A 14606-nucleotide genomic window follows, 5' to 3' on the forward strand; every position below is an offset into this window, starting at 1 on the left:
GACTGGCAACCCACAAAGGTTCCATTCACGGCAACCCCTGGACCCCAGAATGCTGCTGCAGAGCTGGAATCTGACCTGCCGGTTGATTTCCTGGAGCTGCTTATTCCTGATGAGCTGCTGCAGCACATTGCAGATCAAACCAACCTGTATGCCCAGCAGTTTTTACAGGCACATCCCGACACTCTGCCACACTCCAGAGGGAGGTCATGGAAACCGGTGACAGTCCCAGAACTGAAACAATTCTTTGGACTCACTTTCATCACCGGTTACATAAAAAAGCCAAAACTAGAAATGTATTGGAGTGTGGATCAACAGGACGCCACTCCATACTTCAATAAAACCATGTCCAGGAACAGGTTCCAGCTCATCTGGAAGTTCCTCCACTACAACAATAATGCATCACAGGACGCCACAGATAAAATGTATAAAGTGCGTCCTGTTTTAGATCATGTTGTAGCCAAATTCAAAGAGCTGTATCAGCCCTTTGAAAGTATCTGCATTGATGAAGGAATGATGCAGTGGCGTGGCCGCCTATCATTCAAAGTGTATAACCCTCAGAAGCCGGTGAAGTATGGAATTAAATCCTACATACTGTGTGACTCTTATACTGGGTATTGTTTTAACATGAAGCCTTATGTTGGCCAGCATAACACACTCCCAGACACAGTGTTCTCCCTCCTTGACCGTCTCACAGGACACGGATACACACTGTACATGTACAACTCTGTTCAACTGTGTGAGCAGTTGATCAAAGCCAACACCAACGTCTGCGGAACACTGCGAAAAAACAGGGGGGAACCGCAGATCATAAGGGAGCCGACAAAGGCCGACTTGGGTGTGGAGGGGAGGCTGGTGCGGCACAATGGCAGGGTGCTGGTTATGGCATGGCAGGACAAGCGTCTGGTGAGGATGGTGACAACCTGCCACCATGACAGCATGCAGAGGGTGGAGGTGTGGCAGAAAGGGAAGAAGGAGAAGGTGGGTCAGCTCAAACCGCAGTGTGTTGTGGCATACAATGCCTGCATGAATGGGGTGGACAAACTTGACCAGAACATTGCATACTACCCATTCATTAGGAAAACACTCAACTGGTCAAAAAAGTTTGTGGCGTACTTGTTTCAGCTTTGTGTGTTCAATGCCTATGTGCTGTACAAGGCCAGGAACCCGGGGAAGTGCAAAACACACTTGGAGTTCATGAGGAGGGTGGCGAGGTCGTGGACTGAAAAAACCTATGAGGAGGAGGAGGAGAGAGGAGGAGGAGGGGGAGGAAGAGGAGGAGAGAGGAGGAGGGGGAGGAGGGGGAGAGAGGAGGAGGGGAGAGAGGAGGAGGGGGGGGAGGAGGAGGAGGAGGAGGAGGAGGAAGAGGAGGTCCGACAAACCAGGGCAGCAAGACAGAGAGACCCAGACAGCAGGCTGGATGGCCGGATGGCCAGGCATGAGTTGGAACGCTTAAGGCCCACCAGCAATAACACACAGCCAGCAAGAAAATGTAGGGTCTGCGTTCGAAGGGGTAAAAGGAGAGAGACCAGAATGTGGTGCAGGTCCTGCCATGTACCCCTGCACTCAGGAGAGTGCTTCAAAGCCTACCACACAGAAAAAAAATATTATTGAGTGATGATGATTCTAAATGTTCTAAATCTGTGAATAAATGTAGTTATTTTGTCATCAAAAGCCTTTTTTCCTGTGTTGTTTTTATTGTTTCATAGAAGTAAACAACTTTTCAGATGTTTGAGGTGTCACTAAAACTAAAATATGTGGACGTCAGTCACCGTTTTGCTTGAATTTGCTTCTCTGCAGAAAAAGCTCGTTTTCTCTGTTTATTGGTCAAAATCAGGTGTTTTTGCTGAAACCACCCTATGTTCTACGGCCGATTTCTAAACACTCAAAGAGGCTAGAAACAATTTTTTTCTGATGAAAGAAGAGAGTCTTAAGTCTTGGTAGATATGTTCAATGTTTATGTAGTCCGAAAAGTCAATATTTGGTGGGTCTTCAAAGTTCAGCGAAAATGCCCCAAAAGTCTGGCAGTATGGAGCTCAATATTATTTTTATTATTTTTTATCTTTTCCCCCTGCTTTTTTTGTATCCCAAAAATAATCGGCAGATTAATCGATTATCAAAATAATCGTTAGTTGCAGCCCTATTGCACTTGATTACAATCTAGTAGCTGCCATCAAATTGTCTAGATTGTCCAGGGCCTAGAACCTAGGTGTTTGCTGTGTTCAGGGCCTGAATGGCCCTGGGGTAGAAGCTGAGCTTCAGTCTATTTGTCCTTGCGAACATGGTCCTGAACCGCCTGTCCGAGGGCAGCCGAACAGAGTGTTCGTTCCCAGGGTGGGATGGGTCTCTGGAGATCTTGGAGGCCTTCCTGAGGCAGCGTGTGTTGTACAGCTCTTCCAGAGAGGGGAGGGGGGGCGCCGGTGATCTTCTGGGCCGATCTCACGACTCTCTGTAGCGCATTCCTCTCTGCGGCTGTGCAGATGGAGAACCACACGCAGATGCAGTAGGTGAGGATGCTCTCCACTGCGCAGTGGTAGAAGGTCACAAGCAGCTCCTGTCTGATGTGGTTTTTCCTGAGGACTCTCAGGAAGTAGAGCCGCTGTTGTGCCTTCTTGATGATGGCTGCTGTGTTGGTCTTCCAGGACAGGTCATCCTGTATGTGCACCCCCAGGAATCGGAGGGTTGAGACTCTCTCCACGCTCCCTCCATCGACGAGCAGGGGCTGGACCTCAGATTTTTTCCTCCTGAAGTCCACGATGATTTCCTGGGTCTTTGACTGGTTCAGCAGCAGGTTGTTAACCTTGCACAGCTTGCCCAGCTGCTCCACCTCATCCCTGTACGCCGCCTCGTCCCCCCCCGAGATGCAGCCCACCACGGTGGTGTCGTCTGCAAACTTTACGATGGAGTTGCTGGGGTGGACAGGGGTGAAGTCGTAGGTGTAGAGGTTGTAGAGGATGGGGCTTAGCACCCAGTGCTGAGTCTGAGGGCTGTGGAGGTGTGGGAGCCCACCCGCACCCTCTGGGGGCGGTCAGACAGGAAGTCCTTGATCCATGCACAGATAGAGTGTGATAGTCCCAGGTCTAGTAGTTTGGTCACTAGCCTGTCTGGAAGGATGGTGTTGAAGGCAGAGCTGAAGTCCACAAAGAGCAGTCTCGCGTATCTATTTCCCCTCTCCAGGTGGGATAGAGTGGAGTGGAGAGTCGTCGCGATGGCGTCCTCTGTGGACCTGTGGGCTCTCTAGGCGAACTGGTATGGATCCAGGTTGGGCGGGAGGCGTGTGACTATGTGGGCCCGGACTAGTTTCTCGAAGCACTTCATGATGATTGGTGTGAGTGCCACCGGGCGGTAGTCGTTTAGGCAGCTCACCGTGCTTTTCTTCGGGACTGGGATGATAGTTGAGGTTTTCAGGCAGAGTGGGATGGTGGCCTGGGACAGGGACTGGTTGAAGATGTTGGTGAAAACCCCGGCCAGCTGGTCGGCGCAGTCCCTCAGCACCCGTCCCAGGACGCCATCCGGCCCTGAGGCTTTCCTGGGGTCCACCGCCTTCAGCACGCGTCTCACTTCATGCTCTGTGAGGGTGAGGCTGCTGAGAGCTGGAGAGAGTGGTGTTTGTGTTGTGGTTACCTCCGTTCGCCCCTCGTCGAACCGGGCGTAGAAGGAGTTCAGCTTTTCCGCCAGCAGGGGGTCGTCCTCCGCGGCTGTGAGCCTGTTGTCTCTGAAGTTTGTCATGTGCTGAACCCCCTGCCACACCCGCCTGGAGTCGTTGCTCAGGAAGCATTCCTCAATCTTCTCTCTGTGGTCTGCCTTGGCCTCCCGGATGCCACGCTTTAGGTTAGCCCTGGTGGTGCTGTACAGCAGTGTGTCCTTCGCTGAGAAGGCATTGTCCCTCTCCTTGAGCAGTTTTTGGACCTTCACAGTCATCCATGGCTTCGTGTTGGGGTAGACCCGGACACGTTTGTCCACGGTGGCTGAGTTGGTGCAGTTCAATATGTGGTTCAGAACCGACGACGTGAACTGTTCCAGGTCCTCATGCTCATATTCCTGCCATGAGGTGTCATTCAGGCAGATCTGCAGTGGAGCGGACCCTGCTGGCCAGGTTCTGACAGTCTTAGTGGTGATGGGAGCACTTTTCCTCATGGGAGTGTAGGCTGGGATCAGGATTCAGGAGGATTGACACGTGGTCAGACATGCCTAGATGAGCTAGTGGTCTAGCCTTGTAAGCAAGCTTGATGTTGGTGTATACCTTATCCAGTGTTTTTTCTCCTCTTGTTGCACATTTAACATGCTGATAAAACTTGATGAGACTGAAGAGATGCACAATGCATTTTGGGGATTTAGTACCCCAGTAGTGTCCAGTCATGGCATACTATAATATTTGCCAAAATCTAGTATACATACTAAATTTCTCACGTACTCAAATCTCTCATACTGTACAGCAGGGGTAGGCAACCTTTTTTATATGAAGTGCCATTTTTACATTTTCTTGTTAGTCAGTGTGCCAACCACAATATCAACATTAATTATGACTCGACATCAAACCAAACCAAACAGACCAACAGATCTGCAATTTTATTCCACAACATGAACAACAATTTTCAGCAAATAGCTATGTATGCAAAGCCATGTATGCTAAATAAACAGGCCTAACAGTCAACTAACTGAAACTTGAACAAAATTACCAACATAACATCTAAGACAACTAAAACTTTGTGATGCGTAGCACAACTTTAAGCAAATTGGAGCGCTCAATTTCTAACAAAGTTGCTAACTGCGCCGCTCCCTATGGTTATCATTTTAATAAGTAGGCCTAACTGGATGGTGATTATACACAGGGGTGCGCATAACTGGTGCGCCAGTGCGCATGCGTCGCCAAAATGCATGCTGCGCGGCAGATCAGCCGCATGAAGGCGCTCTTGCGCACCAACTTTTTTTTTGTTTTGTTTTGAAAAGTTGATTTCAGTGTTTACAGAACAGAGCAGTGCTTAAAGCGATGTCCGTTTATATCAGTGTGTTTAAAGAACAGACATTCAGTTAGTGCTTAAAGAGATGTCAGTTGATTTCATTGTGTTTAAAGGAGTCGGACAGACTTTCATTCTTAAAGAGCAGTCATTTGATTTTGCATTTGTTTCTTTTGTTTTGCACACAATAATTTGGTCGTTCATCTTTATTTATGAATAAATGTCGTTTTGCTAATAATATATCCATGTATCCCTTTTTTATCCATCCTGTGGGACGGGTCGTGACTCGCGAGCTCGGGGAGCACCAAGCAGCATCCCTAGGTGCTCCTCTGAGCACTGGCCCCAAAAAGTGATGTGCACCCCTGATTATACAAGGGTCTTACTTGTATGAATTATAATTTATATTTATATAATTATTTGGTTGTTACTTACATTTTATTCTTTTATTCCAACCACAACAAACATTTTTTTTCGTTTAGCAAAGACCTATGTATGCAAAGCCATGTAAACAGTCCTAACAATCAATGTGATCCCTGGCCCTGTTTTCCTTTGCCTAACTCCATTATCTGGGGGTGGTACTTGGTCACTTTAAGTAACAGACAAGCTTCAGAGTGGTCAGTTGTCAGACGGCTGCGTGAGAGGCTCAGCACACTCTTCATGTGTGAGAATATCTGCTCACACAGATAGGTTGCTAACTCCGACTCTGCATTCTGATGTATTCGCATATTTCAGTGGTGCTGATGCTGTGCGTCACTGACAGCTCCCGTAAGTGTCCGAAGTAGCGGAAAGTGGAGGTAGCGACGCCCTTTGAAAGAACTGCCAGCTTTCCCACAAAAGCCGCCCATGTCTCGTACATATCCAGAACTGTTTGCCCCGCACGGTCCGCACCTGAAGATAAAATAAGATAAGACTTATTGTTGCACTTTGCACTTGCACGCTCACGCACACACACACAACAATATTATTATAGTTAACTAAAGCTAAACCATTTTAAAACATTTTAGTTATATTAATAGAAATAAAAAATAGACTTAAAAAAAAAAACTGAAAACACACACATACACATTACGATACATACATACCTTGCAGACGGAGATTGAGCGTTCAGGTGTCCAGTAATATCTGCGAGGAACATGAGTTTCACAACCCACTTATTGTCCTCGAGTTCTGGATAGTCTTGGCCTTTTTCAGCCAGGAAGGCCTTTATGGCATCAAAGCAGCCGACAAACCGGTCCAAAACTTTCCCGCAGCTTAGGAGAGGGAGACCCTTGTAGACGCAGTCCATTTCTTCAAGCAGGGACTGTAACTGCCGGTGTGTCAGTGCAGATCGCTTGACTATGAAGTTAACAACTTACCCTGGCTGTTTATATAATATCAGGATCAGACGCATGGTGACATTCAACAGGGTGAGACAGCAGGGTGAGATAAAATTCAGAATTTTACTTTGAAAATTGGCGCCAGAATACGACTCTCGTGGAGTGGATGAGAGACTAGGGCTGCATTCGTAAATTCGCCCTGAGAGCGCCGGAGCGTCCCTGAGACTGCCTCTAGTCCAATCAAATTACTTGGTCCCATTGTGATGTTGAACCCAGTGTGCGCGAATTTACGAATGCAGCCAATAAAAATAAAAATAAACATTCTCCCATTCTCGCACTTATTGCTTGCGTGCCACTGTTTAAGCTGCTGGCACGCGTGCCATAGGTTGCCGACCCCTGCTGTACAGTGTGAACGCTCTCGCATACTAAAATCCACGTCATTGTATGAGTAGTATGCTAGTATGCCATTCCGAACACAGCCCATGATATGACATACACACGGCCTAATGGAATGTTGACACATCTTTTCATATTACTCCGCGTTTGTATATATTGTGGCGAATGTTATCGCCTGGTTACGTGTTACATCGACGGAGAGAGCGTGGAGAGAGTCTCAACCCTCCGATTCCTGGGACACAACATGTGGGATGACCTGGCCTGGAAGGACAACACTAAAGGCACCATCAAGAGGGCACAACAGCGGCTATACACCCTGAGATGCCTCAGGAAACAACACAACAAGCAGGAGATACTGGTGGCCTTCTACCACGGCGCAGTGGAGAGCATCCTCACCTTCGGCATCTCCAACTGGTTCCACAGCTGCACAACAGCGGAGAGAAACGAGCTACAGAGAGTCGTGAGAACAGCACAGAAGATCACCGGCGCCCCCCTCCCCTCTCTGGAGGAGCTGTACAAAACACGCTGTCTCAGGAGGGCCTCCAAGATCTCCAAGGACCCGACCCACCCTGGGCACGAACACTTTGTCAAGCTGCCCTTGAACAGGAGGTACAGGACCCCGGCCGCTAAGACAAACAGACTGAAGAACAGCTTCTACCACAGGGCCGTCAAGGCCCTGAACACAGAAAAGGCCTAAGTTCTGGGCCCAGGACAGTCTGGACGGATTGTATGGCAGCTAGTGCTGAGGCACAAACATGTACATTTTCAAGCCTGCAAACTGTGTCACTTTAAAATAATGTGAAAAAATACTTTTTGTGCAATATGACAACCCTAGTTGACTATCTGTGCAGTATAGTACAGTGGATTGTGTACATAGCCTTTATTGATGTAAACCAGCTCCTTACCTTCTTGTGATCTTATGCATCTATGCTTTTTCTAAAATGTGTTTTCTTTTCCTTTCCTAACACCAGGGGAGCCACCGCTCCTAAATTTCGTTGTTTGGTACCTGTACTGTAGCAATGACAAATAAAGTCCATTCCATTCCATTCCATTCCATTCCATTCCATACAGCTAGCTAGTCGCGGCTACTGCTATTGCTCACTGCTGTTGTTCACTGCTGTTGTTGTTGATCACTGATTGGCCGCTTGGCCACAACTGATTTGTATATCAGCGGCTCCAAGGGATTATGGGCACATTCCATGTCAGTTTTATGTGTCAAACCGTAGATGTGTTGTACAGGTGGGAGTATGGGGTAGTTGAGTTCAAGGGGATAACCCAAGCTTTAACCGTGCCTTGAATTGTGACTGTGTCAGTGTTCTATGGCGTGCAACGGTCAATAAAAGCTCGCGTGAGTACACTTCGTATGCGGAGTCCAATCTATATCCAGGTCAATGACGTGACGTGTACATTTTGTGTCCGAATGTAATATTTTCTAAAATTAACAATTAATATATATATACATTATGTTAACTAACACTATTTGCTCTCCTTTATTGAATACACAAAGAGTTTATGGCTCCGATTTATCGGCCACCGATTTAAATCGGTAGATTTCACTCCAAATTACTCGGGTCGGTGATCGTCAGAAATGGCCGATCGCAAAAGCCGATCTTTTACGTTATTTTATTGTGGGAAAACAAATTGTAAGCGAACTATTAATGAAAACATTCGGAATGCTTAGCTATTGCTACACACAACAGTGCCTACGCAGACCGTAAGCACTGTGATTGGTCCGCTTGGTAGCACATGATTCCGACATGATTCCGACTCTCTCGTAGACCAAAATGCGGAAGCCATGACAGAAATTTCATTTATTTTTTCTGTAATTACTTATTAATAAAGATTTGAAAAATTATGATAACCATCGTATTATCTTAGTTTAATGTCATTTCAATGCATCATAGAACTTTTATTTACAACAAGCATAACCCAAAAATCGCTATTATGCCGCTATGAGTACACCGTTCCAACGGAGCACCCCATGCCATGGAAGCGTCAAGCACAGCCTTCGCATAAGGAGCGCGATTCACATTTACGAGATGTACAATCCTGTTTATTTCGAAATAAATGATTACCTGTGGTGTTTCACAGCGGATGATGATAACACATATTTAATGTAAAGTTATCTATAAGAACTGTGATTGGTCCGCTTGGTAGTGTCACATTCCGACTCTCTCGTAAATGCGGAAGCCATGACAGAAATGTCATTTACTTTTTCTGTAATTACTTATTAATAAAGATTTTAAAAATTATGATAACCATCTTATTATCTTAGTTTAATGTCATTTCAATGCATTATAGACATTTTCTTTACAACAAGCATAACAACAACATCTTTATTATGCCGCTATGAGTACACCGACCAACGCGACGCAGACCGACCAACGCAGAACTATAAATTGGGAGAGCCCTTGCGGCTCCGGCGTAGGCTACGGTGTAGCCGCGCGTAAATTCGACGCAGAAGTATAAATTGGGATATTTTATTTTGATAGCCTATCTTACTGGATGTAGGCATTTGCCCTCCATGCTTAGAGTGAAGTTCAAGTGTTTAGAGTATGATAGGCATAGGACTGGGTCAGTGAGCAGTGAGTTTCAGTAAATCTTTTGTTACAGCTTATATAGTGATATGAGACTTCCATAAATATTTGTATATAATGTCCCAATTTATTTTCCTTTTTTTACCAAGATGTTGGCAACTTGTATAGCCTATTGTTAATTAAAAGAGGTTACATTCAAATTAAATGTGTCATTTAGCTTTTGTCTGATATACTGTATATTGAAGTAGGCTATATACATTATATATATAAACTCCTCAAAAAAAGTTCTGAAACGTTATTTTGGTCGATTATTCCTCCCCTTTAATAATATCAATTGGTATTAGTCACCTTTACAACGAGGTACAACTTGTAAGGATCATGCATTCGTAGAATGAGCAACACAGCTAAACGTGTGGGTAGCTGCCCAAAAATATTTGCCAAAATCCCCTATATTCTTCTGCTGGTATTCACTCTCGTTTTGAGTTGCTTGGTGGATTGGATGATTGCACTCTCCCACAGTAATAAGGAAAAAACAACACATATTGGCCATTCTTACACTTTTTTCATTTTACACTGTCAGGGACCTCAGTAGTGTGTGGAAGATCCATACGCAGTCACAACAGCTTGGCTCCTCCTCCTCATGCTGGTCATTCCTCAACCAGGATTTGCCACAAGTCAGCCAACATGGTTGCGTTGGTCACTCTGGCACGTACAGCACGCCCAAGCTGATCCCACAAGTGTTCAATTGGGTTGAGGTCTGGATTCACGGCAGGCCATTCCATCCTCTCCACTCCCAAATTCTGGAGGTACTCTGTGATGATCCTGGCTCTGTGGGGGCGAGCGTTGTTATCCTGGAGGATGGAGTTAGGTCCCAGATTCTGGAGATATGGGATCGCCACTGGCCCCAGAATATAATTCCTGTCAATTAGGTGCCATTCAGGTGCCAGTCACACACCTGTGACTGACATACACCTGCCAGCACTTGAAGCTCAAAACGAGAGTGAATACCAACAGAAGAATATTGCAGGGGATTTTGGCCCAAAAAATTGGGCCGCTACCCATACGTTTAGCTGTGTAACTCATTCCACAAATGCATGATCCTTACACGTTGTACCTCGTTGTAAAGGTGACTAATCAGGCTTCCCAACGATATAAAATACAATACCAATTGGTATTATTAAAGGGGAGGAAGAATCGACTGAAATAACGTTTCCAAACTTTTTTTGAGGGGTTTATATTTTTTGAGGGGTTTATATAATATAATAATAATTTTGAGGGCCTATTCAGGGGGCAGGGGGAACATTGATTGGATGACACAGGTGGACTTGAGTGAGGATTCCAAGGGCAGGAACACAGGTGGATTTGATGATTGGACACGTGGACTGGGCAAAACGATGAACACCTGGGAAAGACAGATAACTGAACAGAAAACATAGGAGGACGTAACAGTATGTAAACCATGAAGGCCACATTTAAGATGTCTTTTATACAGCCATATCGACTGACTTGGGCTTCAGGCCCTAACTGGGTGATAGGCCAGACATTTACTATGCCATACAAATGGGTCTGCATTTGCTTGGTGCCTAATGGATCAAGACTTTTGTCTAAAAAGCAAAAAATATGTAGGCTATTATCCAGTCAGTAGGCCTACAGTTATGTATTCAAAAAAAGATCGGTATCGGTAGATCTTGAGGAAAAAAATCGAGATCCAGATCGGAGCATCCCTATTTATGGGGATTTTCTTTACAAATTCAGGCACTTTCAGCTCTTTAAAGGGTTGAAAAGTAATTCGGTACAACCGTCCGAACACAAATGCAACCAGCTAATGTGCAATTAAAATATCTAAAATTATATTACAACTATTATATAAACATTCTGGGATGATTTTACAAGGGTTTATAACAATATACTGCAAAATGGTTAATGATTTTTATGTAGAAATGTTTGCTTTCCTCAAATCACCTTTGTCACAAAAAAAATCTAATCAACTGATAATCATCATGTGACAGGATATGACATCATTAAGACCCCTGCAGCAGACCCTCTGAGTGAGAAGAAAAGTAGCCAGCTCTCTCTTAAATGTTTGATAAATGCACTTTTCCGCTCCCTGTTATGAATGTCCCCAAATATCACATCATTCGGTACAACCGCTAAAACACACTGAAAATGTTGAAATATTTTCGAAAGATATATAATATGAATTATTATATTGCTAAGTTCAAGCTCAAGGTCAAGTTCTCACATAAGTAGCTAAACATGTGCCTGTTTTAACTGTTTACTTGAAGAAAATCATTCGGTACAACCAAAAAATAATAATTCGGTACAACCAGAAATCTGGTTAAATATAAATATAATGGTTGTACCGAATTATGACAATCAATGTTAGTCCTATTTGCACATCTTTGGGTGCAAAATATAAAATATATTATTAATGGAAAATGCGTTATAGGCCTACATCATTTAACTTTTTAACTTTTTGCACTTCTGAAAACCTTATCCGTCATTGACCCATCGACGTTACAATATTACCGTTATCAAAGTTACATTATTACCATTGCTTAACAACCGATAAACAACTGTTCAACTGATGAATACACTTACAATAAAACATTAGTTCCATTAAAATACATTAATTAGAAGTGTGTCTTGTCTTTCTTTTGTGAAATATTGATAGATAAATGTGGTAACTGTTGTATAAAAACGTTATGGAACGAGAAGCCGTGGATATCGGCACAGCTAGCTGGGTGTTTAGGCACGACGCGAAGCGTTCCATAACGCTTAGGTAGCCTATAGACAAGCAGTCAAAGTGAATCATGTTAGGTAGTAGGGGTGTAACGATGCATCGATTCACATCGATGCATCGATTCATTGACTAACGATCTGATTACATCGACGCAATGTAAAAACATCGATCTATATCGTCATCTTAAAGATACACCTTTATTTTGAAATGGCACATTCTGCGTGACTGTCACCATTATATATGAGTTGCCTCTACCAAATCTATCTAAAAAAGTCACGAGGAAAGTCCTGTCTTTCGCTTTTTAGCTTGAGGTGCGCTTGTTTTGGAATTCCATTCGCTGCAGCGGCCGCGCTCACCCCGCCCCCGTCCAGTTTCTCAACTGGATTGGACAGCGCCTTCGCCTGTCTGGGGGACATCGCTTGGCCGCGCAGTTTTGTTTCATAGGACATTAATGTTTTAAAGCTGAATATCTCTTGTTTGTGAGACTAGTGAACGGGTCTATTTTTCTTTTTGTAACAGAAGAATACTGTATAATACAATATGATTTAAATGCTGGATACCTGGAAGAGCTCACAAATAAAATGGTCAAATCATATTCTAGTTGTTTTTGTGAGTTGATAATTGTGTTAGATTGGCATATGATATCGCGTCATATCGATCATATCGTCATATCGATCTTGAATCGAATCGAATCGAAATCGTATCGTGACTGACATTGTGATATCGTCAAACATTGTATCGTCATACAAACAAATCGATATAATATCGTATCGTGATGAAGCTGGTGATTTACACCCCTATTAGGTAGCCTATAGACAAGCAGTCAAAGTGAATCATGTTAGGTAGCCTATAGACAAGCAGTCAAAGTGAATCATGTTAGGTAGCCTATAGGCAAGCAGTCAAAGTGAATCATGTTAGGTAGCCTATAGACAAGCTGTCAAAGTGAATCATGTTAGGTAGCCTATAGCCAAGCAGTCAAAGTGAATCATGTTAGGTAGGTAGCCTATATGGAAGCAGTCAAAGTGAATCATGTTAGGTAGCCTATAGACAAGCAGTCAAAGTGAATCATGTTAGGTAGCCTATATGGAAGCAGTCAAAGTGAATCATGTTAGGTAGCCTATAGAAGCAGTCACAGTGAATCATGTTAGGTAGCCTATAGGCAAGCAGTCAAAGTTAATCATGTTAGGTAGCCTATAGAGAAGCAGTCAAAGTTAATCATGTTAGGTAGCCTATAGAAGCAGTCAAAGTTCATCATATTAGGTAGCCTATAGAAGCAGTCAAAGTGAATCATGTTAGGTAGCCTAGAGCCAAGCAGTCAAAGTGAATCATGTTAGGTAGCCTAGAGCCAAGCAGTCAAAGTGAATCATGTTAGGTAGCCTATAGACGAAGCAGTCAAAGTGAATCATGTTAGGTAGCCTATAGACAAGCAGTCAAAGTGAATCATGTTAGGTAGCCTATATGGAAGCAGTCAAAGTGAATCATGTTAGGTGGCCTAAAGGCAAGCAGTCAAAGTTAATCATGAATGAATGAATGAATGAATGGTCTTTATTGTCATTGATATAGTACAGGTACCAAACAACGAAATTTGGGAGGGGGGGCTCCCCTGGTGCTAGGGAAAAAAAAACTAAAAACAAGAAGGGAAAAGAGCTGGTTTACATAAATAAAGGCTATGTACACTATCCACTATACCAGGGCTCTACGCTAACCTTTTTCACTAGGAGCACATGTGCTCCTAAATGAAACATTTTAGGGGCACACAAAGAAATTTAGGAGCACAGTGAAAATTTTAATTATAACACATTTTTATTAGTGATTTTGCCATTTTTGCACCAAAATCACACATTGGCCCATGCCTACAGCCCTACTAGACGCAGAGTTGATGGCATTGTATTATGGTAACTAGCTGTGTCAAGTTCTCCTGGTTAGCAGCATGTTCATTCATTCATCCATGTCATGCCTGTCAGCTAGCAGCTAGCAGCCCAGCCAGGCTTTAGGGCTAGGTCTGTCAGCTAGCAGCCCAGCCAGGCCATGCAGAGGTCTGTCTCCATGCTGCCCACCTCCCTGCTGCTGGGTCAGGCTACATCAGTCACACACGGTGGCCAGACAACTCCACATCTAGGGGTATTAAACTACCCCACATCCAGATGACCAGTCCCCAGCCCCATGCTGCCCGGGGTGGTGACATGTGGAGGTGGCCAGCCCAGCACGGTGCCTCTGCGGCGGCTAGCTGTTAGCACACCACCATCCCCGGGGGTCCCACCTCTCTGCCACACTCAAGTACAACATGTTGCATTTTCATGCCATTAGGCAACTTGCTTCCTAGGGTTTCCTAGGGTTAGAGATGCATTTGGACTTCTGGAGTACCTCCACTACTTTCAATGGGTTCTGAAGGTCTGAGAGCTTTCTACTTTCTACCCTGGGTAGTTAACCCTGGTTGTAACCTTGGGTTCAAATCTGGAGTGTGTGGGACCAAATCTGTAGATGTGGTGAGCTAATGAAGCTAATGAAGCTTGAGATGAGAAAAGGGCGCTTGTCTCTTTAAGGCCCAGGAGGGAGTTAGCGATTAGCGATGTTAGCTTAGCGCCAGTTTAACAGAAGTAACTTCACTTTTAACATGACTTCCCGTGGTCGTAGCGGGCTGGCTGACGGCTTAAAATGT

At 44.5% G+C, this 14606-nt stretch overlaps 1 protein-coding gene across 1 annotated transcript in view; it reads right to left on the bottom strand.

Moving 5' to 3' along the window:
• The window catches only part of tmem63a (transmembrane protein 63A), a gene marked incomplete at its 5' end in the record, with an annotated part of 30566 nt that extends 24326 nt beyond the window's left edge, over positions 1-6240 (bottom strand). The window contains one exon of the mRNA XM_080534292.1: positions 6038-6240. Within this exon, the coding sequence (XP_080390418.1) occupies positions 6038-6240 (203 nt within the window). The remainder of the gene's footprint in view (positions 1-6037) is intronic.
• Positions 6241-14606: the final 8366 nt, after the last annotated feature.

This window comes from Nansenia antarctica, assembly GCF_963989245.1.
Source record: "Nansenia antarctica genome assembly, chromosome: 6".
NCBI lineage: Eukaryota > Metazoa > Chordata > Actinopteri > Argentiniformes > Microstomatidae > Nansenia > Nansenia antarctica.